The 26674-nt window shown below is 40.2% G+C and overlaps 1 protein-coding gene across 3 annotated transcripts in view; it reads left to right on the top strand.

Moving 5' to 3' along the window:
• Positions 1-26674, top strand: part of MAGI3 (membrane associated guanylate kinase, WW and PDZ domain containing 3) — a 211099-nt gene that overhangs the window by 115820 nt on the left and 68605 nt on the right. For 2 of the 3 annotated variants that reach the window (XM_084611305.1, XM_084611307.1), the window contains exons 3-7: positions 4550-4669; positions 11208-11417; positions 12296-12470; positions 15000-15079; positions 20119-20176. In XM_084611305.1, coding sequence (XP_084467431.1) covers positions 4550-4669; positions 11208-11417; positions 12296-12470; positions 15000-15079; positions 20119-20176 — 643 coding nt within the window. The remainder of the gene's footprint in view (positions 1-4549; positions 4670-11207; positions 11418-12295; positions 12471-14999; positions 15080-20118; positions 20177-26674) is intronic. The other variant, XM_084611306.1, reaches the window with a different exon arrangement.

Below are 26674 nucleotides of genomic sequence, written 5' to 3'. Positions count from 1 at the left end.
TGCTTCATAGAAAGTTACATACAAGACATTTTTATTGTAATAATGGTTTTGCCTTATCTTTAATTGTTTCTGATTAGGTAACTCCTGCTAGCCATAATTTTGCTTTCAGTTAATGCTCTGCATTGTGAAATTAGGAACACCCACATGTATGAATACCAACACTGCAGAATGGAAATCACTGATCTAACAAGTGAATAATTTGTTTGAGGAAAGAAAAAACATTGATTAGAAAATGCATTAAAAAAGGACAAAAAAGTTATTGAGCTGTGAATAGTATGAGTAAAATACACCTCTCCTTTCCCTGTGAAATAAGGAGACCCTAGTGATGAAATCAACAGGCCCTCCTTTTCTACAGGTTCGGAGGTGTGTTGAAACAGTATGTGATTCTAGGGGTATAATATTGCAGTTCTATAAGTAGCAAAACCAAACTCCAGTCTGATCACTATCATGTCTCCAAGAACAAAGCCCAAGATCTCAAAAATGAGGTCTTAAACTTAGGCTACTAACTCAGTACTTAGCCCAAATAAGTGACCTGATTTTCAGCAGTGCTGCTCACTGGGAGGTTCCGACTGACTTCAGTGGAATAGGCTGGGGTATAGAGCACCACTGATAAATACCCCGAGGAAGTAATTTGCATAGCAAGACCTTTTTAGTCTGTGTGACTTCCTGACATCTACAAACTTCACTGGGATTTACATGCAGCACATTGGCATATCAGAGACCAGGGACCAACCTGACCCAGTCATTGCATAACCTCTGTTTAAAAGGATGATATGCATGATGAGAGACATCCAGGAAGGTGAAAGAGAGGAAATATTTGCCATTTCCTTTTGGTTATGTAGAATAAAATAAATAAATAAAACAATAAAAACTCAGGTTCACCAATGAATCTCATTTGTTTTTGAGGAGTAAGTCTCATTGAAACCTCATGCTATTCTTTTCTGCAGTATTCATCTACTGCATATTAACTTCTTCTGACCTGAGATGTTGTCTTTCTAGTGTGTGGGTGCTTTTCCACACTTATCTTGTGCTGTGGACTTAAAAAAAAACTTTAGTTAATAAAGTAATTCAAGGAGTTGAAGTGAGTTAAGTTGATATTTAAACTGTGTTTCAACATGCGTTCCTTCATGCACCTAATGTTTCCATTGCACAGGGTAATATTCAGTTTGTGTCTTCAGTCTGTGTACAGTGAAGTGGCACAATTTGCATGGTATCAAAAAACTGTTTTTAATTAGTATTTTATGACACCGACATTCTCATCAGAACATTTACTATAAATTCTATGAGATGTCTACTGGCAAAAGTTAAATGTTAGTTTTATGTGAATGACCTAGCAATCAATCTAGACAAAATTGTGAGATGAGAATGTAATTGTCAATTTAAATTTTCATAAGATTAGATTGAGAGGCATAAACTGCTGTCATATACAGAGGTAGTTTATTGGGGGTGGGGATCAAAGGCTTATGAATGTTTCATATCAATATTTGTCATATGGGCACAAAAGCAGTGATTATTTTATTTCATCTTTGCCACATTAGAAAATTTAAATCTAATGGAATTCTTGACAAAGTGATCTAATACTGAAGTGCAGAAGCTATTGTCAATTGATTGTATTTTTCACATTGAAACATGATAAGTTTAAACAATTTGAATGTTTTGGATGGATTAGTGACTTGAAAAAAAGAAGTTCATTTGCCTTTATTCTTAAGATATTTCCACTTTCTACCCTCAGTATAAGATCAAAAGCCTTTTTCATTTAATAGATGTAGTTAAGATACATGTCAAAACATGTAATGAAAGTCAAAGTTTTCGTCATGACTAATGTTTAAAACTGTTCTAGATTCATTAGAAATTAAGTTTGTCAGGTATCCCATGTACAGTGTGATATGAAAAAGCATATGCTTGTTGCCAAAGTCACAGTTTCAAATGACAAGTTTCAGAGTAACAGCTGTGTTAGTCTGTATTCACAAAAAGAAAAGGAGTACTTGTGGCACCTTAGAGACTAACCAATTTATTTGAGCATAAGCTTTCGTGAGCTTCAAATGACGTAAGGGTTGTGTGTAACCCTGTAACTAAAAAGCAAGAGAGAGGTCTATTTCCTCATGTTTTGTCAGGAGACTCCATTCCTAGGAAAGTAGGAAGTTTTACATAACTAACAGGATTCTGGACTTGACTTAGCAGGTAAATAAATCACCCATTAGCACACCCTCTGAAGGGAGAGTTAATTAAAAGAACCTTGTATTACTTGTAGAAGTACCGGAGATGTTTTGGATTCATTGGCTACCATTCCTATGGCTTTCATTGTATGTAAACTTGTCACCATTAGCAGTTATAACAAAGATCTAAAGATCACAATGAGAGAAAAATTAGAACCAGTGTATATTTGCTGCTGTTTTTCACTCATCCATTTGCTAGCAGATTGTCAAAATTCTAAAGAGCATGAAATGGATGTAAAATTAAGTATTGTCCAAGACAGTTCATAACCTGCAATCATCTGACAAGTTGCCAAATGAAATTCATTTTGTTTCTATTGTAACTATCAAGTTGTATATTTATTATTTATTCAGTAATTACAATAATTTGTATAGACTGGAAATTAAACTTTTTATAGTTTGTTTGTAAGTGACACTGATAGGATGAAATTTGCTTCACCTGCATTAAAAAACCCTTTGCAATCAGGGCCAGCTCTAGGTTTTTTGCCCCCCAAGCAAAAGATTTGCTGCCCCAAGCTCAGGTGGGGCTGAGGCTCACAGCAGCGCTGGAAGCAGAGGGAGTGATGTCACTTTCTCCCAGCGCCTGCAGGGGCTTTCCCTCCTCCCCCGCCCGACCACGCCGAGAAGCCCCGAGTTAAGGGGTGGCACAAGGCAGCGCAGGATCCAGTACGCAGATGAGGCGGCTCAGCTCCTGCTTTCTAGCTAGTGCCTGGAGCCTGGCAGCTCGGTATCCCAGGGCTGGGGCTTCCCCTTCCCGATGCGGCTGGGGGCACGGCGCCCTCTCCCCATCTAAGTGGCTCAGCTCCAAGAGCGCAACTGCCCTGGAAAAAAAAAAGGATGCCGCCCCGGAAACGTGCTGCCCGCTTTGCTGGTGCCTCGAGCTGGTCCTGCTTGCCATCTGGCTTTATGTTGGTGAAAGAAACGTGAGCTGAGAGAAAAATCTACCCTCAACTTAGGTTCAGGCCACTAGGCTACAGTGCAACTCTCCTTTCTAAAATGGCTACTATTTATCCTGTATGCTGGAACTATAGTCTTCATTCCTCCGCACCATTTGTATGGAGCGCTAAGGTGGCTGGCCACAAAGATATGGCCACCCCTTGCCATTCTCTGTACTGGCCTATGAGAAGCCAGATGATGGTCTAGATACCCCTTCACAGCATGCAGAGAGTGCAGAGGTCCTTCTGTGAAGCCTCTCCACTTGCAGCTTCTGCTGCACAGCCCCATTAGGTGCTAGAGAGACCCTTGAAAGGCCAATCTCAGCAGGATGAAATTTGCCCTGTTTTCATAATTTGATACGATTTAAAAAAACACCAAAGCTATTCCATGCTGTTTTGAGTTTTATAGGAAGCAAAAAGCATCAGATAGTTGGGGAGTAGTTCCTTTATGGATTTGTATGACTTGTCCAGAAAAATAGCCATGATCATAAAACTGTTAGGAATATATATAACTTACATCCCTAAAATAACTCAGAGCAACGAGCAATTGTTTGTATTTTAATAATGAAATCTTAAGATGGGGGCTTGTGTTGCAGGTGCAATTGTAACCTGAATAATAGAAGCGCGGAATTGTAAACTTCTTTGCTTTGTTTGTTCAGATTGAATTTTGACTATTATATAAATGGATTATAATTCTATATATTGGTGAGTCTTTGTTCATTGCAAACCATAATATAGCAAGTGTTCAGAGTTGTTGCCATATTAATGAAAGTTGGAGACTGAGGAGTTCATAACACCGAGAAGTTCTTAAGATTGAACATATCAGAATTTCCAGAGGTAAGTTGCAGTATGGGTGTATTCATCGCTTTCTTGTCCTTCAAACCACTGCAAAGCTATTCCCAATGTTTGAAGGAATCGGAATGTGAAGGGATGTTGACTTCTTTTTCCTAGACATCACTTTTTAGACATGTGATTGATTCATTATTTTCCAGTTGGGAAACGGGATTCATATAACTGGTTAGTCATAAGATTGACATTCATAAAATCAAGGTCCTGCTGTATTGGGATTTGAATGTTAATTCTTAGGAAGTTTAAACTCTGGTATCAAAATTCCTTTTTGTATGCCCTTCATAACAGTAGATATAATAAATTCATGAGGGCTTCCATTTCTTGTTCAAATATCCTTTCTTATTCTTACATAATTTATTGACCTAGTTTCACATACTCCAATGTTCACTTTCATGAGAATGTTCTGAACCTTATCTTGCCAGAGTGGCACTGTAGCTGTGCAAAGCTTCAAATAACCACTGTTTCTTTTTATGTTGAATTCTGCAAGAGAGAGTATTTTGTAAGCCAGCAGCACTAGACAACTATACAACAGTTTCTTCTCTGTCTTTTCAGGCACTACAAGGGCTCCCAGGGATGGGGAGGTCCCAGGGGTGGACTATAATTTCATTCCTGTTGAACAGTTTAAAGCGTTGGAAGAAAGTGGAGCCTTGCTAGAAAGTGGAACATATGATGGTATGTTATAGAATTTGAACACATGTACCTACAGTCTTTTATAAGAATGGGAATAAAGACCTGGAAGAATTTCATGGTGTTAGTGTCCAGTCTTTTTGTCTTGGGCTTGGTCTAAATTAGCAACTTATGTCGATATAACTACATCACTCAGAGGTGTGGAAAATCCACAACCCTGAGCAACATAGTTATACTGATCTAACTCCTGGTGTAGACTGTGCTGTGTCGATGGGAGGGCTTCTCCTGTTGACATAGATACCACTTCTCAGGGGGGTGGAGAACCTACGCCGATGGGAGAAGCCCCCCATTGGCATAGGTAGCATCTTCGCTGGAGCGCCACAGTGGTGCAACTGTGCCGCTGCAGTATTTTTAGTGTAGACAGGTCCTAAATTTGGATCCGTGTGCTTGTGAGGAGTAATAGTGCTTTGCAAGGGCAGGGAAGCAGTATTCTCTCCATTGTATAGATGGGATAACTATGGAACAAAGTGGTTGTCTTGTCCCGGCTCACGCTGTGAGACAGTGACCCAGTATTAGAACCCATGTGTCCTGACATGTTCAGTTCACTTTAACACCTGTTGCTTTTTTAATATCATTGTGCTTTTCAGAGTCATCCTAAAAACTTTTATGTATGTTTGGTTGACATTTGCTTTAAATATATTTGTGGTCATAGTTCTGGGTTTTGTGTGAAAAGTTTTCTGTAGCTTTAATTTCTTGCCTAAGAGTTATTACATATATTATAAATTATTCCAAAGTTTTTTACTTTTGTTGTCTTTCTGCTTTTAGTATTTTAGAATAGCCATAATATTTGCTAGAAGCTATCCCAGTTAGTCATTGGCTTTATTTTCATTACTGTTGTAGTGGTTTTGGGTGTGTTTGGTAATTTTTAATGAAAGTCTCTCAGATAGGGATAGGTTTCAGAGTAGCAGCTGTTTCTGCAAAAAGAAAAGAAGGACTTGTGGCACCTTAGAGACTAACCAATTAATTTGTGCATCAGCTTTCGTGAGCTACAGCTCACTTCATCGGATGCATTCAGTGGCCACAGTCGATGAAGTGAGCTGTAGCTCACTAAACCTGATGCTCAAATAAATTTGTTAGTCTCTAAGGTGCCACAAGTCCTCCTGTTCTTTTGTCAGATGAGGATGTTTCTCTAAATATATGATTTTTAGCTTTCATCACTAAGGCCCGACTCTTTTGAATTAAAATGTAAACACAGTAGATGCCGGTTAATAGCAATCCTGGTACCATCAACTTCCAGTTAATGGCAACACGTTGCTGTGAACCGATCCCATCCTGCTCACATCAGTGTTAATGTGGTTTGAATAGTTGCAACACTGTGCTGCTTAGGAGCAACTTTTTTAAAGAAGGGCCCCACCTGCAGGTTGGTTTGTGCAGCTGCAGTCAGGGAAGGAAGTGCTGGGGCCTGCCTGTTTTGGCTGCAGCCCTGCAAACTTGCCTGCAGTGAGTACTCAGCCCATCCGTCCCAGCGCTTCCTTTTCGGCCTGCAGCTGGGCAAACCTGCCTGCACACGGGAATCACACAGGACATAAGGGTCTGCAGGCAAGAAGGAGAGGCCATTAACAGGGAGTGGGCTGCAACCTGGATGCTGGAGTTGCACAGTACCTCTCCCTGCAGTCTCCAGGCCACTCCCTACCAGGGGACTGCATGCAGGGAAGGAAGCGCTGGGAAGCACAGAGCATGGGCCCCCCAGACAGCACAGGGAGAGGTATGGTGCAGCCTCATGGGCACTGAGCACCCCATGTCTCTGCAGAAAGCCTTGGCATGCAGGTGGCAGGCAGGCAGCCCCGCTCGACATTGGTGCCCTTCCCGCAGCCAGGGTGCACCCAGAGAAGGCATGTCCCAGCACTTGATTTCACTCGTCATAATTATGACTTCAGGTGTTTCAGATCGCTGATCTGAGTGTCAGCCAACCTGGATCTGAATATATTATAAACATTACTCCTGGAGAGTGAGTTTGTGTGTGTGGGTTCGGTGTGGGGGGGGTGAGAAAACCTGGATTTGTGCTGGAAATGGCCCAACTTGATTATCATACACATTGTAAGGAGAGTGATCACTTTAGATAAGCTATTACCAGCAGGAGAGTGGGGTGGGGGGAGGTATTTTTTCATGCTTTGTGTGTGTGTATATAAAAAGGTCTTCTACACTTTCCACAGTATGCATCCGATGAAGTGAGCTGTAGCTCACGAAAGCTCATGCTCAAATAAATTGGTTAGTCTCTAAGGTGCCACAAGTACTCCTTTTCTCTTTGCGAATACAGACTAACACGGCTGCTCCTCTGAAACCTGTCATTACTCCTGGGGGGATTCTGCGGGACTGCGCACCCGCAGAAGATGGCCCCCCTGCAGATTTCCTGCATTTCCCTGCAAAAAACAGCAGGGAAGCAAAGGGAAGCCGCGTGGTGGGGGGTGACCATGGGCGCAGTTTTGGGGAGGATTGCCCTCCTCCAAACAGGCATGGAGGGGGCATGGGGTTACATGTCCCTGCCCCCACTCATTCTGCAAGCTCAGAGCTGCCCAGCTGAAGGAGGCTGTGTCACTGCTCCACTGGCTGCAGCTGAACACCACCTCCTGGGTCCCAGTGCCAGTCATGCTCCCCTTCTGGGTGCTGGGAGCCTTCCTGTTTTCTATTCTGCACAACAGCTAGTGCCCGCGGTGGGGCTGGGTAAGGAGGGGTGGGGAAATGAGGGATGAGGCAGTGGAGAAGGAAGGGGGTGTGTGGAAAAGGGCTGGGGGAGGGGAATGTGGGAGAGAGGGGAGGGGGATGGAGAAGAAAAGGGGATAGGGGAATCGCGGGGGGGAAGCGGGAGCCCAGCATGCAGCATCCCCCGGCAGTAGCTGGGGCTCCCCTGTTAAGCAGGCCCATTGAACCCTCACTTTGGCAAGCCCTACCCCCCAGTGCCTGGACCCCTTCTGGACCCCCAGCACCTGGGCCCCCCACAACCTGACCCTCCTGCTTGAGCCCATCTCCCCATACCCAGCCCCCTCCTCCTGAGCCCCAACCACCTTCACCTGGATCCCCTGCAGAGTCCCGTTGCCCCTGCCAACGAGCCCTGTGCACCTAGATCCCCCACTGAGCCACCAGCATCGATTGCCCCAAACCTGGATGCCCCCCACACTTGGATCCTGCTGGACTGAGCCTGCCCACCCACACATGGTGCACCTGGTGCAGAGGGGCAAGGCCCCAGGGTGTTTCTGGGGCAGGCCCAGCCATTGTACTGTGTCAGGGTCTGGTGCAGCCTCACTGCCAAGTCTCTGTACCAGGAGAGGTGGGGGCTTCAGGGTCATCTCCCACCTCAGTGCAGCCAATGGCCTGTGCTCCCCACTGCCATGCTGGAGCCACATTTATTTATTTACAAATATAATTTGCAGAATTTTAAAATATTGTGTGCAGAATTTTTAATTTTTGGTGCAGAAGTTTTAATTTTTTGGCACAGAATTCCCTCAGGACTAAAACATGTATAGACATGCATACACAATACTGCTTCTTTTGATAGACAAGTACAAATCACAACCTTTCCATATGATCCATCCTCTTCTTAATTAAATAGCTGTGGAAACACACATGATCTTTTTTCAGAGTAGCAGCCGTGTTAGTCTGTATTCACCAAAAGAAAAGGAGGACTTGTGGTACCTTAGAGACTAACAAATTTATTTGAGCATAAGCTTTTGTGAGCTATAGCTCACTTCATCGGAGCTCTAGTCAACAACTACACAAAACAGATTACATAATCAAAGCCTGAATTAGGAAATTGTCCGAGCATGCTAAATCCTTTAATTACTATCACACCTTTTGTACTTGTAATTGTAAATTCTTCCCCATTTGGATATACCATTTCTTTAATTTTATTGTATAAAATATCTGCAATCTTAGTTGTGTCCTCATTTTCCCTTTTAATTGTAGTTTGTGTGTATTTCAGTAAGAAAAGCCTAGTGTATTTCACCCCATTGGCCCTTCAAGCTACTACATGGTTTCCTTTCCTTCTCCTGTGCACACGCATTGTACTGCCAGGGATCTTTCTCTGCACTCTCCCACTTTCTCCAGAGGCCTCTTCCCTGCCTGCTACCCTGTTCTTCTGGGTTTTGTTTTTTTTTGCTTTTACAATTCAGGCCATCACAGTTAGTCTGCTGCTGTGGTTGCTGTTTGGGTCTTCTCTCTCTATTGTATCTCTGTTCATACTAGGGAACTAGGAATATTCAGCCTGTCTGGGTATCTAAAGCTAGGAAGGAAGGAGTAATTGTAGTGCGAGTAGACATGTGCTAGCTTTAATCTAATTAGTGCAGGTAACAATAACAGTGAAAACATGGCAGTACAGTTCCCAGCATAGGCCAGCAAAGTGAGTATGCCCCACAGTTCCACACTTGTACTGTTCTGAAGCCCATGCCTCCATGTCATCACTACTGTTGTTACCTGCATTAGCGAGATTAAAGCTAGCAATGGTTGGCCTATCTACTGTTACAACAACACACTAATTTGTGCTGTTGACATATCTTAAGTGGCTGCCTGTGTGTGAGTGGTTATGGTTGAAAACTGTTCTAAACATAGGGCCACAGGAAGCAGTTAATATTAGAAATATGTTCTAATATTTGTTAAACAGTAGCTGAATAATTATGACCTTATGCGGGTCAGACAAGGCTTTTCTCTTTCAGTATGAGTTACTAAAGTTAATTTTCCTGTTTCCATCCTGAGCAGGAATCCTCAGTCACTGACTAGGTCCATTAATACATTTCATCTTCCTAAAGTATTTAACTAGGCATAGAACTAGCTAAAGTATAGGGGTGATATGGTTAATATCCTTTTGCTCAAGGACCAGACAGGCATGGGCTCTGTTTTTAAAGATGATGGCTACAGTAGCTAAATCAAGGTCTCAGATGTAAACCCTTTTTTATATAACATCATAACCTGGCTCCTCTTAAGTTTTTCTTCTGGATTGAAACCTGGTGTTGAAGGTTTCTAATCAGGAGCAATGTATTTTTAAAAATATAGATATATATTAGTTGTAAAATTTGTTTTTACAATAGATTTAAAACATCCTTGTTTAGGTATCCTTAACTCAAATAAATATTTTTTTTCAAGAAAAATCTGGCGTGTGTGTGTGTGTGTGTGTGTGTATGTATATATGTATATGTATATATGTATATATATATATATATATATATGCGCAGATGAAAAGTAAAGTAAAAAGGCTACTTGTATGCATAAAAATTTCCACTAGAAATATCTGTATTAATATAGATTATGTAAATTTCAAGTGATTACTTCAGTGACTAAAGCTTCTTCAAGAGTAAACACATTCTAGAAATTGTATAAAACCTTTTCTGTGTAAAAGATGATGAAACTTGTAAAGAACTATTATGATTTATTGGACATTTTCTTAAGATTTAATTCTTCACTAATATGAAAAATAAAATAAATGAAAAGGTATATTACTGTTAAAATAACCAAAAGAAGGACATTCTTTGACAGGCTCTCTAAGCCAAGCTCTTTTGATTGTGCCATGGTTTTGCAGCACATACAGTATGAACAATTGCCCAGCATCTGGAGATCCCCTCAACCCTCACTAGACTTTAACAAGCCAGGCTAACCCGAAGCTTTCACCTTAACTCCCATTTTCAGTTGACGCCTCATCCTTAATGGTATTTGAATATAGGGGATTTTATTTAATATTTTATGCAGTCAAAACAAAATCTATCTACCAAATGTTAACCCAGCAGGAGTCCTGCTAAGCTCTGTGCTCCACTCCCTAATTAAAATCACATGATTGAATAAGAGGAGAAAACCAGTTATTTAAATTCTGTTTGAGCGTTTATTTTATTGGGAAAAAATGCTGATCCTTTGAACTTATACAACATATTAGAATCAAAATGTTTTCAGTTTTCTCAGGTATAATTCAGTATTGCATTGATTTATTAATAGCTTTATTAGGTAAGAAAATTATCAGCTGAAAACACAGGATTACAGCTCTAAGAAATCATTTTTTAAAATTGCTTTTGTGCAAATAGATATTTTGCTTTTCAGCACAAAATTAATTTGCTTTTTAGTTTCAACCTGCTTACAGGCTGCAGGTTACTCCAGATTAGTTAATTACTATATATATTTGCTGTACATTAGAACAGAAATTATTTTGATTGTCAAGGTAATCCTCTACTTTACTCCTACCAAGCTCTGCTATAAATCTCATTCTGGAGCATTAGTGAATGCAAGATAAAATAACAGATCAGTCTCTAGATTTGGAAACATGTGTAGGGCAACCACTTCGGAATTAAATGCATTATACCCAGATGTACAATGACAGCATTAGCAGAAGTACAGTGTAGCTGTAAATTCCAGTTTTTGAGCATTCACCAGTTACTGATAATGCTGATGTCTTAAGTAGTGTAGTAAATTACCTTTTCATTCAGGTATTTCACAAAACTGTTACTGTGGCAGTAGAATATGTACTATGACTTGAGCCATTCCTGTGATTGTAGAGATCTTTACCAGATATCACTGCTTCTGTTTTGTACCATCTGTTTCTTAATGACAGGTAATTTCTATGGTACCCCAAAGCCTCCAGCAGAGCCCAGTCCCTTTCAGCCAGACCCAGTGGATCAGGTTCTTTTTGACAATGATTTTGATGCAGAATCCCAGAGAAAAAGAACCACTTCGGTCAGCAAGATGCAAAGAATGGATAGTTCTCTCCCTGAGGAGGAAGAGGAGGAAGAGAAGGAAGCAGTTAATGGCAGTGGAGGTGCAGGTCAGTTACAAGGGGAGAAATTCCTGACTGCAGTCAAGATTTTAATCAATCAAATTGTCACTCTGAAATTTTCAGATTAACTTGGGTAAAAGCACTGTCACATGATCCGAAAACTAGGTGAAGGAATGTGCAGAGCAAGTGATAATGAAGAACAATGCATTGAAACTGGAACAAAGTGTCCAGTGGGATGTTGCAAAGATTAGTCTGAGATCCTATTCTTTTTTAATATCTTTATTATCTCAAAAGAGGGACAGCCAGCACATTAAATGTGCAAATTATGCTGCATCTAGGCATTTCTTGTAAGTCACCCGTGCAAGTATGGATCTGGCCCAGTATTGTTTACCTTCAGAGCTGAAAGAATAAGAGCGTAGGTGATCTGGCTGCAGTCCATTTTAATTTGTCACAAATACAGAATCTTAAAACTGAGGTTATTGGCAATGGTTTCTAAACTGAAGTGCTTAAATTCCCACTATTTACAACCTGCTGCACTGTTGTTTTCCTCATATCACTCACTGTAGTTGTGGTCTCAATAGTTGGGTCTTGATACACTGAGAGGGATGATGGTGTGGATTCTCTAATGCTGTTCTCTTTGATAGGAAATGCAGTAAGTCGTCTACCTAGATGTGTTCCAGTGTTGTTTTTTTCAGCCTAGGCTCAGACAAGTATGAGGTTAATGCTGTTTGGCAAGGGAAGAACAGAACTCAGTGTGTTCACTTCAGTTTTTTAAAGTTCACAGCAGAAAAAAATGTAGTCGAAAAATACCGATAAAATACAGTGGTGTTTGGCATTCTCTCATACTGAGAGCAAAAGGGGTGGTTCTTTGTGAGCAAAGCAGCATGAAAATCTTAACCGTAACACTTTGCTTTAAACAACTTCAGAAAACAAAGAGAGACCTTCAGATTCTTCTGACTGGATGAAGCCTGTTCCTAGTTACAACCAGACAAGCAGCTCCATGGATTTCAGAAATTACTTGTCAAGGGATGAGAGCCTAGAGCCTCTACCCAAGAACTGGGAGATGGCCTACACAGACACAGGCATGGTCTACTTCATAGAGTAAGTAGAAGTTTGTATCTTTATAGATTTAATGTATCTTTCTGAGATGCATGAGCACTGAGAGTCTCTAGTCACAGTCTCTCGAGATAGTTCTGCTGATTTTTATATATCTTCCTCCCTACCCACTTTTTATTCCTGATGTCTTTGCACGAAAATATAATCTTCTGGTTTTGAAGTCGCAATCTGTTCTCACTCAGTGATCCTCACCAAATGTTGCCAGTTTTGTGTGTTTGATTTCATAGTGGTTCCTGTGAAGATTATAACAATGCCACTTAGAGAGGACAGTGATGTTGATTTGAGGAATAAGCTGCAGGAATTTTATTTTCATATATATCTGTATCTATCACAGTATCCCTATTTGGTGTCTCCAGCATTTTCATCCAAGTAGCTTTTCCTTCCTATCAGTCTTCATAGATGGATGCTTTCACAGCTATCTTAGCTACCATATATAGGGACTTCAGTGTCGTGTTTATTTTCATGGGGAAAATGTAGATGGGTAAAGAATCCATGTAAATGCTATTAGTAGGATAGTGTTTTGTGTCTGAATAAATTAGGTGGAAAAGCACAATGGTTCCATCTACAAAGTCAGTTAACTTATTTATGATGTGAATTCTGTATCACAGAATGCACAGCTCAGGTTCTGTGTTACTAGCTGGATAAGGGTCTAATTTTATGTGTACTTTTACTATGCAAACTTTCATTGTAATCCATGGGATTTCCCTTATTCTCTCTGTTCTGCCTGTGATCTCTGGTATGAAATAGAATGTGAAAAGCAGCTACCAGAATGTGTAATAGTCTGTTTCATGAATTGTAAAGCATCAGATTACACTGACGGCTAAGCACAGGCAGAAGTTAAGGGTTTTTTCCCCCAAGGTGAAAAATATCTATCCTCAAAATGATTTTTTGCAGTAGCTTCAATGGTAAATGTATGAAAGCGTTTGTCATACTTTGTAGATGGAAAAAAATATTGGATGGAGAAGAACTTTATGCTGAGACTGTGCTGCCTAATGCAGATGTATAGGTCAGAGTTAGAAATCCCTGAGTAAAGGGTTTATAATCACAGCGTCAATAGACCTGAGATAAAGAATGGTTTCTGGATAACTCTGCTCAGTTATGTTACTGTTATCTCAGAGTTAACATGAACCATATGTTCCTGCAGTGCAATGATAAGTACTTCTTGTCATGGAAGAGCAAAATCACTAATCTTGCAAACTCACTGGCAATTTCTTATGTGGTTTGGTTCAGAGTGGTAGCTGCCTTTACATCTACATTCATATTGTGACTTCTTAAAATATCTGTTTTCTGGAATACTTAGGTTGTATTAACTTTTTAACAGCTATAAGATGTTCTTTTACGTCTTATCAGTTTTTCTCCATTACTTTTCCCATGGCTCTTTTCATGATCAACCTATTTTTGATGTGGTGTCAAACATCTTAAGAAAAGTTTTGTGCTTTTTAATATCTATTTCCCATAATTAAATTTTTAAAACCAGCTAAGGAGAAAGTATGTATTTTGGGTCTGTTCTGATGAGAACCAAAAGGGACAGGTGTATTTAGTGTGCTCTTATTTCATTGGTTCTGTTTGTTCTCTATTTATATATACGTCTACACAGTTCTGCAGAGCCGCTGAATTCAGCTCCAGGCACAAGCTGCATTGACTATTGAGAAATCCAATATTTTTTGATAGATGAAACCTAGACTTACCTCACTTCCAACAAACCTGCTACTTTTAGAGTGAAACTGTGGCTGTGAATACATACCTTTGAAATATTTTTTACTGCTCAGAAACGTTTGCACCGCTGTAACCTCCCATGTCCCAGTGGTACAGAAAAGCCTCGAGTATGTTCGTTATATTTAAGTGGTGCCTTTCGTAGGTCGCATTTTTGATGTGACAGAGGTGAGAACAGCAGGTACGCTGATCTAGAGGCAAAGATTTGCACGTGGAAGGAAACTTATGAAGAGAAGTTTCAGAGTAACAGCCGTGTTAGTCTGTATTCGCAAAAAGAAAAGGAGTACTTGTGGCACCTTAGAGACTAACCAATTTATTTGAGCATAAGCTTTCGTGAGCTACAGCTCACTTCATCGGATGCATACCGTGGAAACTGCAGCAGACTTTATATATACACAGAGAATATGAAACAATACCTCCTCCCACCCCACTGTCCTGCTGGTAATAGCTTATCTAAAGTGATCTTGTGCTGGAAATGGCCCACCTGATGATCACTTTAGATAAGCTATTACCAGCAGGACAGTGGGGTGGGAGGAGGTATTGTTTCATATTCTCTGTGTATATATAAAGTCTGCTGCAGTTTCCACGGTATGCATCCGATGAAGTGAGCTGTAGCTCACGAAAGCTTATGCTCAAATAAATTGGTTAGTCTCTAAGGTGCCACAAGTACTCCTTTTCTTTTTATGAAGAGAAGTGCTAAGTATAATAGGTTAAATCCCTTCCTTGGGAGTCTTTTTCGTGTCTCTCCCTTTATCTCCTGCTGTTTTTCTGCTCCTGATTGGGTTGTCCTATATTCCACAGTCACAACACCAAGACAACTACTTGGCTTGATCCTCGGCTCTGTAAGAAAGCCAAAGCTCCTGAAGACTGTGAGGATGGAGGTGAGATGTTCAAAATTCTGTCTGTCTGCTATATGTAATGCATGTTTGGATGTTGTTTTTCCTACTTGAAAACCAGACTCAAATGGTGTCCAATTAGCATGTTATCAGTAGAGCTTATGAATGCACAAAGTATGGCTCTGGTTAGGAGTTTTGTTTCAAAGACTTCATTTCTTCTTTGCCATTTGGGACTAATCAGGCAGATCAATTTTACCTTCAAATGCAACCTGGAATAGGAGTTTACTTATGCTCTTGTTTCAAGGTCAAGTTCATCTGAAACCAAATAAGATTCCTAATGAAAAATGGGTTGTATCTGCTTGTTTACCAACCAAAACTAGTCCCGAGTCCTGTGGAACTGGCTGTCTAATTTCTTTGACTTGATTCATGAAGGGACTTTCTGTGGGATGTGGTAGTAATGAATCCTTAAGCACTTTGGAAAGTCTTTTCCTTATGCATACTACATATTTTATATCAAGTTCATCTTCAGGGAGATCTGGGTTGTTCCTAAGAATGTCCTCTGCACTGATGGGAGAATTAAGTCATTTGGGGATCTTCGGATAATGCTGTTTGTGACTGCCAGATGTCCCTTATGGAGTCACTTCCAGGGTTCTTTACAATTCGATAAGATCTATCATTGCCAAGACAGAAGTTTCTGCCTGAAGTGTATAATTTGTATTCTTTCTACATTATTTTGAAACCATTAGGGTATGGAGTTAAGTGCCTATGGCTTGGCAGCAGTGGTAGAATGACTGGGCTTGAGAGTGGCTTCAGCATATTTTCACTGGAACAATGGAGTTTAAGTGAATTGTGGATACACACAAATTCTGGAGAGCAGAATGACACATTACTTGATTCTAAATTCACTGTAACCACTGAGGGGAAAGACCTGGGCATCTTTGTAGACAGCTCAGTGAACACCATTGTTCAGCAAGGGAAAAGCCCCTAAATACTAGAATGCATAGATGATGGGCTACAATATAATACTGAAAGTACTGCCTTGTCACTTTATATCAGTAGTAGGCTCTCACCTGAAATACTCTGTTCAGTTTCTGGTTCAGAGAAAGAAGTGAAATTTTATTAGAATAATTGAAAAGCTTTTGAGGACAATGTGGAAAAAATTAGGGATACAATAAGTGTACAAAATAACAAACCGTAAACAAAAGGTAAATCAAGTGCTCCCTTTTACCCACTGTCATAATACAAGAACAAGGGCACTTTGGGTTAAATTGAAGGTAGCAGATTTAAAGGCGATAAAGGTAAATACAATGTATAATTAACCCATGAAAAACTCATTGCCCCTAAAGATTATTGGGGCCAAAATCTTAATAAAATTTTTACAAGAATTGGACATTTGTATGAATGAGAAGATAGAATTTTTTTTTAGAAGAGATATAAATACTCATGCTTTAAAGCATAAGCAACCCCTAACTAAGTTTAGGAAGAAACTTCATTGTCTAGTAAGAGATTTCTGTACCATCCCCTGAACCTTCTGCTATTGGTCATTGTTGGAGACAGGATTCTAGACTACGAGAACTTCTAAGATAAGTGGTAGTCCCACAGTGAAGGGATGGAAGAGCCTTTGGACTTCATCTGAATTGACCCTTAATTGGGCCAGGTGCAGGAGGCATAAACCAAGCTACAATAGGTGGCTTTATTATAGGAGTATTTTAAAATCTCTGAAGCAGTTGCACGTTTTAAGCATCAGTGTCGTCTTATTTCCATTTAGGAGGGAGCCTTAAAGTATATTATAGTTTATAATCAAGATAGGCATCTGTATTAGCAAGTTTGAAAATAATTAGCCTCTTTTTAGATACTAGAAAATACGATAAGATTTTTAAAGAAATCCTCACAATCCTCTCCTATCCCTCTGGCATCTCAACCCTGTCTAAATTAATTTGACTTGAACATTTCCCTGTTTGTCTGGTTTCATGTGGATAATTTTTCAACAGAAGTGCGAGTCCCTGATATGTGGAAGTGTCCTGGAGAATTCATTTTGCCTAAGCTGTCTCATGTCTCCCAGTGATGGCAGAGCTTAAACCTTCACTAAATAAAGCTTAAAGGGGGTGAACGCTGACAGAATTTTACTGCTTCACAGAGTGACAGAGATGTTTGAGAATCATAATCTAAGCAGGGTTCCATAGTTAAAGTGCTTGTCAGTCATGCTTTTTCTTCAAGCAAAATCCTATCAGTTAAATAGAAAAGAGGTAAATGCCAAGCTGCAGTACCAAACTAGCTACCTAATTTTGTTAGTAATGATTCATTGCCGTTGGGAATGTGTTGTTGAAATAATGTGGCTAGCAACTGGTGCTTTAGTTCCATGGAAGGATGCCTTGTTGTTCTGCAATCACTGTTAGGGGAAGGAGGAGTCTGAGATTTTTGTCCTGTGTGTGGCAACGCTTGGACTCAGACTGTTCCCCAGTGATACAGAATTTCCATAGCTAATGATTCTCAAACAAGAACGCTCTAATCCTGACCCCTGTGTGTATCATTATCTGTAGCATTCCCATTGATCGCAGCTGCCATGGTGAGTCAGACAGAATGAATTTGTCTGTGAAATAATGTTGGTCTATCCCAAGGATGGGCAAACTATGGCCCGGGGGCTGCATCCGGCCCTTCAGACGTTTTAATCCGGCTCTCAAGCTCCTGCCAGGAAGTGGAGTCTGGGGCTTGCCCCGTTCCGGTGCTCCAGCCAGGGAGCGGGGTTGGGGGCTTGTCCACCCCTGGTCTAGCCCATTCAGGGCTTTAAAGAGAGAGGCTAGAACCAAAACTGTATCAGCATTCAGACCATAGTTGTCACCAGCAAAATCTTGAACTAACTTCCTTCCATCCAGATTCCCATCTCCTTAAGAGAGTGCAGTAGCAGGGATACATTCTTTCCATTTTAATATGGACCCTTAATTACTTCAGTACAATATTTTCCATACTAAATCCAAGACACTTCTAGTCTTACTTTTCAGTTTTCTTGCACCCCAACTGGCTTTTTAAAAATAATGCGTATTCACTATCTTCTCTAATATGGGACAATGCAGGGAACTGATGGGGTGGTTGGCAGTAGGTAACTAAGGGTTGCCCTCCGTCATAATTTATGATTTTTTGGGGAGAGTATAGGAACCTACTTGCATTTGTTTCTGTTCACCTCTTGCACCAAGACTTCACACTGTGAATCTGATCTGTGAGAATGTTGGTGGTAATCAGCCTACAGGCAAATCCTGCAGATGCTTGCAAGGCAGTAGTGCAGTGTAGACAGCCAATAAAATAAAAATGTACAGAGAAGCAGTCTCTGCAGCAAACATCTCCCGTGTTACAAGAGTCAATAGGCACTGAGGCAAGACTGAAAACAGCCTCTTATTCTCCTAAATCTATTCTTAATGAAGCCAGTTTGAGCCACTGCCTCATACTGCTGCTTTATTAAACATATGTGAAGCCCCCCACTGGGAGAGGATGGGATAAAAAAAGGCATTTTAAAGAGAAAGATGCAGGACATCCTAATGAACAGCACTTAAACAAATAGTCCCTCTGGGGCATTTGTCAAGTTCCACTAAGCTGTACTGATACTCATAATTGGTAACATGCTGCCACATGCTAAGAAAATTCCTGTTACCTTCAAGCCTGGGGCAGCCACAAACAACAAACAAAATAATGACACAGAAATCTTACCCTTCAAAACAATCCAGACATCTGAAAGAAAAATAAAAGGCAATTTGTGGTCCAAATGGAACAATATTTCTATTTTGTCTTAACTTTCACACCAAGCTCCTTTTCAAACCGCGTTTCCATATTTACATTTCTGTGCTCAAATTAGAGTAGCAAAGCTGTAGCCACCAGGCCTGTGTGGTGACAGCTTGTTGCAGTCAACCAGTAATGCTCTGGTTCTAGCCGCTGCCCTACAAGAATTCGAATTTATTTCAGAAACGAGGGAGCTTTCTGATTTTTTTCTATGCTGTTTCAGTATGAATGTTTATTTTGTAAAGATTTAATTGCATTTTGCACACCACTTTCAGAAGATGGGATCATTAATTTCCCTCCAGATTTGTTGCTCTGGAGACTTGGATTCAAACGATAACAAACACAAATGGAAATGAGTTTGGGGTGATGTCTTTTCAGTCTTCACTTGTCCTTTTCTCCACTGTACTGCCTCTTTGATCCTGATTCAGGAGCCTAGGTGTAAAGTAGCAAGGAGTGCAGGTCAGGACTGCGGTGCATTGGGAGAGCTAGGTGGGGAGACTGGCTGGAATGTTGCAGGTCTGGCTTGAAATGCAGGTGTTAAGGGGATGTGTGTGTAAAATTGGAATAACGAGGGGGTTGCAGGTCAGAATTTAGGTCCCTTGGCAGAGGTTTCTGGAAGCACATGACTGGAATAGCGTGGTCCCACAATTCAGGGCTGAGATGGATTGAAAGTGCTTCTTTGGGAAAAGCTTCAATATCTCCTTTCCACGCTATGGGTCAGCCATAGACAGTGCTATCATATAGTTACAGATTGGGGAGTTAAAAACAAAACTTCACAGATGAAACTGGTTATTTATAATTGGCTTAGTCTAATAAAATGAGACCTTTATCTTTCTCTTCCTCCTTTTGTTACTTAAGATATTTTTGTGCTTCACTTTGAAGCTTGTTAAAACTTAATTTTTTTCTTTAAAATGCAAGTCTCCTCCTCCAATAAACCAGTGAGTACAGGGGGGCCCATTTTCCCTCTGGGAAATGCAAGCACTCAATTCATGGGAATATATAAATTGCTTTCATATTTCTCAAAAAGAAAAGGAGTACTTGTGGCACCTTAGAGACTAACCAATTTATTAGAGCATAAGCTGTAGCTCACGAAAGCTTATGCTCAAATAAATTGGTTAGTCTCTAAGGTGCCACAAGTACTCCTTTTCTTTTTGCGAATACAGACTAACACGGCTGTTACTCTGAAACCTTTCATATTTCTGACACAGTCAGTCCATAATCTCTCCACTCATCTTTTTTTCACATGAATGTTGACATTTTCAAATACTTTTCCATTATAGTGCAGAATTTTGTTCATTCTTCTGTTCCAATTACAGAACTTCCTTATGGCTGGGAGAAAATAGAAGACCCTCAGTATGGAACATACTACGTCGAGTAAGTGTTTACACCAATTATTCACTTCATGTGGACATCAGATATGGTAGAGAACAATTAAACAGTTGCTATGTAATAAATGCAAATTGTAATGCAGCTCATTTAATGACTATGTATCCAGTGCAAATTAAGAGCCAGTTCTGGTGGCCGTAACTGAATTGTGCACTATTCCTATGTGTTAATATGTAAGATAATGTGTGTAGCTTCCCTTCACACTAAGTAAGATGCATCCATCTATCATCTGGAGGGGAGGAATCAAGTAGTAACCATTGTCCTGGGCTGGAAACCAGAGTGCAGCAAGTAAGCAGTAGGATTCACTTTGCTTCTCTGGCTCATGCATGTCTGTGACTTTTCTTTTATAACTAAGAGTTATGATAGTTTGTTACAACAGTAACTTTATCTGGCATTAATGATTTTGCCCAAATGGTTGAATCTTTCTTAATATCCTTATTATAAAAACTGAAGATGCTGAATGTATGTTTAAAGAGATCAGAGCATGTTTCTGTTCTGAAATACCTTTAAAATGGAGCCTCTCGATTAAAACAGTAGCGCCTGCTATTCACAAACCAATGGGAAATTGCTTTCCCCTCATTCTTGGGTTCCAAAGCAGCACTATGTATTAGAAAATCCCTAAACTACTGTGACTGGCTTGCTCAGCTTCAGCTCAGGCTGAATGAAAACCACCTTCAATCATCAAGAGAAAAATTAGCGGAGAATTGAAAATATTAGCATTTGTTGGATAAATGTTAGTGAGATCTCTGCAGAGCCAGCACTGTTTTAATATTATCCAGTCTAATAAATATTTTGGTACTTCAGTTCTGCTTTCATGTTTCAGTGTTCAGCAACAAAGACAACAAATACCATGGATGTATGGAAGCAGCATCCACTTGGTGTCAGGAGAAGAAATAAATGTTTGCTTTGCTAAGCAGTTCTCTTTTTACCCAATATTATGGTCTACAGCAGCTCTTTTGAAATGTGCAAAGTGATGTTAAGATAAATAATATGCTTATATTACTCAGAGTTCATCCTGTCACTCCAAAAGCAGCCTCAAAAGTCAAGGCTGAATTGTATAGTTGTTGAGTTTCTGTTTCGAGTATTGAGAAATTAGTAGTTGGAGTATGCTTCAAAGGCTTAATCTTTGAGCTCCTCATGAGGAGATGGTTGGTCCTGCACCTGAACAAGAAACTATGGCATTGTCCTGAATAACTAGTTAACAAGATATTTAAATATTTTTAACCAGGTTTTCTTTCCTGCAGTGTTAGTTGAAATTCCTTTGGTTTTGATGATCTGATTTTTCATCGTAGGTGTTTCTTTTAATTTTTCTCTCTGTTTAGATAATGAAAATAGGCTACTCATTTTCACTTTCTTTGCTCTCATGAATTAGCACAATGCTGTTGTGTTTGAGTTGCACATACTACAGGGGAACAAGCTATTAAGATTAGGCTTTGTATAACTTTTTAAATTAAACTTTAAATTTTAGTTCTCAATTGCGATTGTCCTTTGAGAGAAAGGAGCAGAATATATGGATTTCTGTAATTTAATGGCTATGATGCTGACCCTTAAATATATTCAGTGCTGTAGAATTTACATCGTATGTTTATTCTTAAGCAAAAACAGTAATTTCCAAGAATCACATTTTATTGTATTAGCAAACTGGATCATATTTATAAAAACTATAATAAAAGAGCAAAATCTTAAAGGTACATAAAATTCAAAGAATGCTTTGAAAGAGAGAGAGTCATAACACAAAAATATAAACATTAGAATTTGGACAGTCACAGGGGAATGAAGATTTACTGCCCCAAAAAAAACCACAGAAGGTTTTTTCAACGTTGAGCTGTCCTTTTATGTTTACTCTTGTGCTGAAATGAAGCAATGTGAGCTTGCATATTACAGCATTCTTTGATACAGTATGGTAATCACTATTAGGGATCTGACAATGTTTGGCAATTGAATCAAGGAGAATTTTGCTGTGCTAAGGAGGTACCGATATCTCAAAGTCTGGGGTTTGCTTGGGTTTGAACTTTCTATTAATGCAAAGTTACAATAAAATGTTAACATACTACATTGTACATTACTTATTACTTATTCAGGATCAGGTTAATATTCATAGAACCTGACTAAAGGAGCTGGCTTGCTGGCTGGGGAGCCCTCCTTCTCTGAGTAAGTTAAAAGGGTAACCATATTTCTGAATACCGATCTTCTTTTTGGCACTTCTCTTGTGTACACAGTTGGTGTGAAAGCTTTTCCATTACAAGGACAGTCCACATTTTACTATACCAGAATTCCATAGGAGAAGTCACATTTTTCCAATAATATGCAATATAAAGTCTGTTTAAAATGTAGATCCTTTATGGGAGCATTAAGTAAGCAGGTCAGGGGATCTCTGGAAAGCTGGCCTTTTTCTTATAAAGTTAATCTCTTTAATAATTTCTTCCGCAAACCATCGAATTTATGGACACAACCACCACATGTGCATGTATGTTCCCCTACCCTGCAACCCCTCCAAACAGAGTGCCTCCCTAGTAGCAAAAATACAGTGAATCCTAACCTGAGTCAAATACCAACTATTCAGTAATTTGTAAAAATTTTCTTTGTGAGCTACACAAATTGAAAATATATATCCACTTTCCCATATAGAGACCCATTAATCTAGATCAATTTCTTTGTCCAGCTCTCTCTCCTATTTTTTCAGCTGGGTTGTTTCCTATCAATATCTTTGTCAATCAAAATTGTAGACATCTTAGAAATTAAATCTCTTGTTCCAGCTTGCTCCTGGGTCAACTCCTCAGATATGCTTAAAGATCTAGATAGAGCCGTCTTAGATCCAGATTTCACAATAAGGTGTTTGACTTGTAAATACTGAAAATACAGGATCTTTCTATTATTTACTTTATTACATATCTCTTGGTATGATCTTAAATCAGGATCCAGGATCAGCTGTCCAAACTGAGGAATGTCAGCCCTTAACCAGAATGAATAATCACTTTGATATTTCCTAGGGATAAATTCGTGATTATTAATGAAAATAACTAAGGGAGAGGGCTTGGCGACAGGAATTTTAAAAAGCTAAGGTGGGCTGGATGAATGGGTGGCTTTTATTTTTGGTGAGCTAAATTTATTTTTAACCCAACAATTACTATAAATAACTGTATTTTGGCTACAGTCTTATTTGAGCTTTACCCAGTGTTCGGATGGTCTGTTGTTAGCCCGGTTGATCGTATCTTTTAATTGTGATGCGTAATAATAATAAGCCAAATTAGGGAACGGTCGTTCACTAGACTTTGTAGACTTACTCGGGTTTCAGAGTAACAGCCGTGCTAGTCTGTATTCGCAAAAAGAAAAGGAGTACTTGTGGCACCTTAGAGACTAACCAATTCATTGGTTAGTCTCTAAGGTGCCACAAGTACTCCTTTTCTTTTTAGACTTACTCAGAACTTCAGAACTCACCCTTTGTCTTTTGTGTTCCCATATGAATTTTAATAGTGCATCTTGCTCTGTTTTTAGTGGCATGACGGGGTTAACAGAAGGGGGATGCACTGAAACAAAAAATAGTAACTTGGGGAGGACATTCATCTTACTGAGGCTACACTATCTAGCCAAGAAATTTCATATTTGTTCCATTTCTCCAAATCTTTTATTATTTTCTGCCACAGTGGAAGGTAATTTGCTTTAAAAAGATGTTTGTTTCTCTACAATATTTATTCCTAAAAAGTTTAAAGATTCCTTTACCCATTTAAATTTACGTAGCTGACAACAGTTTGTTTCGGCCCTTTAGGGAATATTAATTTCTAAAATTCCAGATTTATCATAGTTTATTTTGATGCCTGATAACGGCTCAAATTCCAACATCAATTGTTGTGTAATTTTTAATTACACTTCTAGATCCTGCAAATATAACAAGATATTTTCAGCATATAACACTACTTTCTGTTTTAAACATTTTGATGCCTTTAACCAAGGGGCTGTTCCTCACATATATTGCAAATGACTACATTGACAGAACAAGCAACGGGAGGCAACCCTGTCTTGTACCCCTAGACAAATTAAAAGGAGGGGATTGAAGTATACGAGTAGAAAACTGGTTTCCAAAACTAAACCTTACCAAAATCTGCCTGAGGTTCTCCCACTACAAAGGTCAGTGGTTTCTCAACATCCAACAAAAGAATTGCTAAAATTAACACTATAGATGAAATGCAGAGTTCTTCTGACATTATCAGATAGATGCCTGCCAGCAATAAACCCACCCCAGGTGAACACATTTGGGCAAGATGACACTCAGTCTGTTTGCTAGCACCTTGGCATAGATTTTAACAGTCATATTAATTAAAGAAATAGAACGGTATGATGCCCCGTTGCTAAGATCTTTTCTTTGTTTAGGAATGACCACAATTTTTGCTGCTTTCCCTGAATCTGGAATCTCGTTCCCCTGCAATCTTCAGTTAAAATAGGGACCAATGCTTGCTTGTGGAGCTTTGTAATACTCACAAGAAAACATATTGGGACCTGGAGGTTTATTAGATTTTAATTTCTTAATTACATTTTCAACTTCCTCTGCAGCAATTTACCTGTCAAGCTGCCACATCCTCCTCAGAGCTGAGGTAGCCTCACACTTCTCCATTACTATTTATAAATTCAGGATTTGGATGTTCTGAAGTGTACAAAGTGTTGGAAAAGTTAGCAAAGATTCCAGCAATCTGTTTGATGGCAGTTATTGAATCTCCCTTTTTATTTCTAATCAGAAGGGTGGCTGACTTATCCTGTTCCTTTTTTTTAAACTTTCCGGCTAAAAGCCTATCAGTTTTATTGTCCTTTTCAGAGTATTACACTAAGTTGTAACAGGTTAATCTTCCCTCTTACCTCAATCATTTTCTTATACACTCTTTTAGATCCTGTAGCTTTATGTCTGCCTACCAAAACTGAAAGTTCTTTAATCAAACTCTCTTCTTCAAGAGCTCTTATTTTTTTAAGGTATGATGCTTCCTTTACAAGGATCCCTTTCATTACTCCCTTTCAAGCATACCAGAGAAGTCTTATATTTGGTCCCTTCCTTAACATTGTCTTCTATATATTTCTGAAACATTTCTTCCAGCTCTTGAATTCTAAGGGAGTCATAAAACACAGCTCTATTCAACGACCACGCCCTTCGTTTTTCCACTAAATTCCAGTCTTAATCTTTAATCTAATATATGCGGAGGTATAATCAGACCAAGTTATAACTCCCAGATTAGCTTTTTGGACTGAACTAGTCAAGGCCCTAGAAACAAAAATCATATCAATCCTGGGATAAGATCCATGTGCAGCAGAACAGTGTTTAAAGTTCCTGATGCCTGGATTCATCTCCCACCAGTCAGCCGTCAGATCCTCATTTTTCTAAATAATGCAACACATTTGCACTTGCTTCTCCTGAATGCCTTCTGTGCAGGGGTGAAAGTAACTTAAAGGACTTACCAGTACACCAGAGTCCTGAGTGGGGGCGGGGCGTGGCCTCAACCAGAAGAGGTGGGCCCTTTAAATACCCGAGCCTTTAAACCAAGGTTTAAAGGCCCCAGGGCTCCAGCTGTGGTAGCGGTGCCTGGGAGCCTTGGGCCCTTTAAATCACCCCCAGAGCTACCAGCTGCAGTGGTGGCTGGGAGCTCAGGGGCAATTTAAAGGATCATGGTCTCAACCAGGAGAGGCGGGCCCTTTAAAGCCCTGGGTCCTTTAAATCACCCCCGGCAGCCGGGTTTGGGCGGCGATTTAAAGGGCCCGAGGCTCCCTGCAGTGGCTGGAACCCCTGGCCCTTTAAATCACTGCTCGAGCCCTGCTGCCACTACCCCAGGGCTCCAGTAGCAGGGCTCGGATGGTGATTTAAAGGTCCCGGGGCTCGGGCCGCTGCAGGGAGTCCCGGGCCCTCTAAATCGCCGGCCTGGGGAAGCAGTTCTGGTCCAGCATGGTTTACGGGCCCAGACCGGCTTACTTAAGTGCAGGGTCCTGCACTTAGGATGGAAGAATCCAATGCACCGCTACAGACTAGGGGCCGAATGGCTAGGCAGCAGTTCTGCGGAAAAGGACCTGGGGTGGCAGTGGATGAGAAGCTGGATATGAGTCAGCAGTGTGCCCTTGTTGCCAAGAAGGCCCGTGGCATTTTGGGATGTATAAGCAGGGGCATAGCGAGCAGATCGAGGGACGTGATCGTCCCCCTCTATTCGACTTTGGTGAGGCCTCATCTGGAGTACTGTGTCCAGTTTTGGGCCCCACACTACAAGAAGGATGTGGATAAATTGGAGAGAGTCCATCTAAGGGCAACAAAAATGATTAGGGGTCTAGAACACATGACTTATGAGGAGAGGCTGAGGGAGCTGGGATTGTTTAGTCTGCAGAAGAGAAGAATGAGGGGGGATTTGATAGCTGCTTTCAACTACCTGAAAGGGGGTTCCAAAGAGGATGGCTCTAGACTGTTCTCAGTGGTAGCAGATGACAGAACGAGGAGTAATGGTCTCAAGTTGCAGTGGGGGA

The sequence above is a fragment of the Lepidochelys olivacea genome, assembly GCF_965140295.1.
Source record: "Lepidochelys olivacea isolate rLepOli2 genome assembly, chromosome: 21".
Lineage (NCBI taxonomy): Eukaryota > Metazoa > Chordata > Testudines > Cheloniidae > Lepidochelys > Lepidochelys olivacea.
Note: the sequence above shows the minus strand (reverse complement) of the source record. Positions and strands in the feature narration are given on the sequence as shown.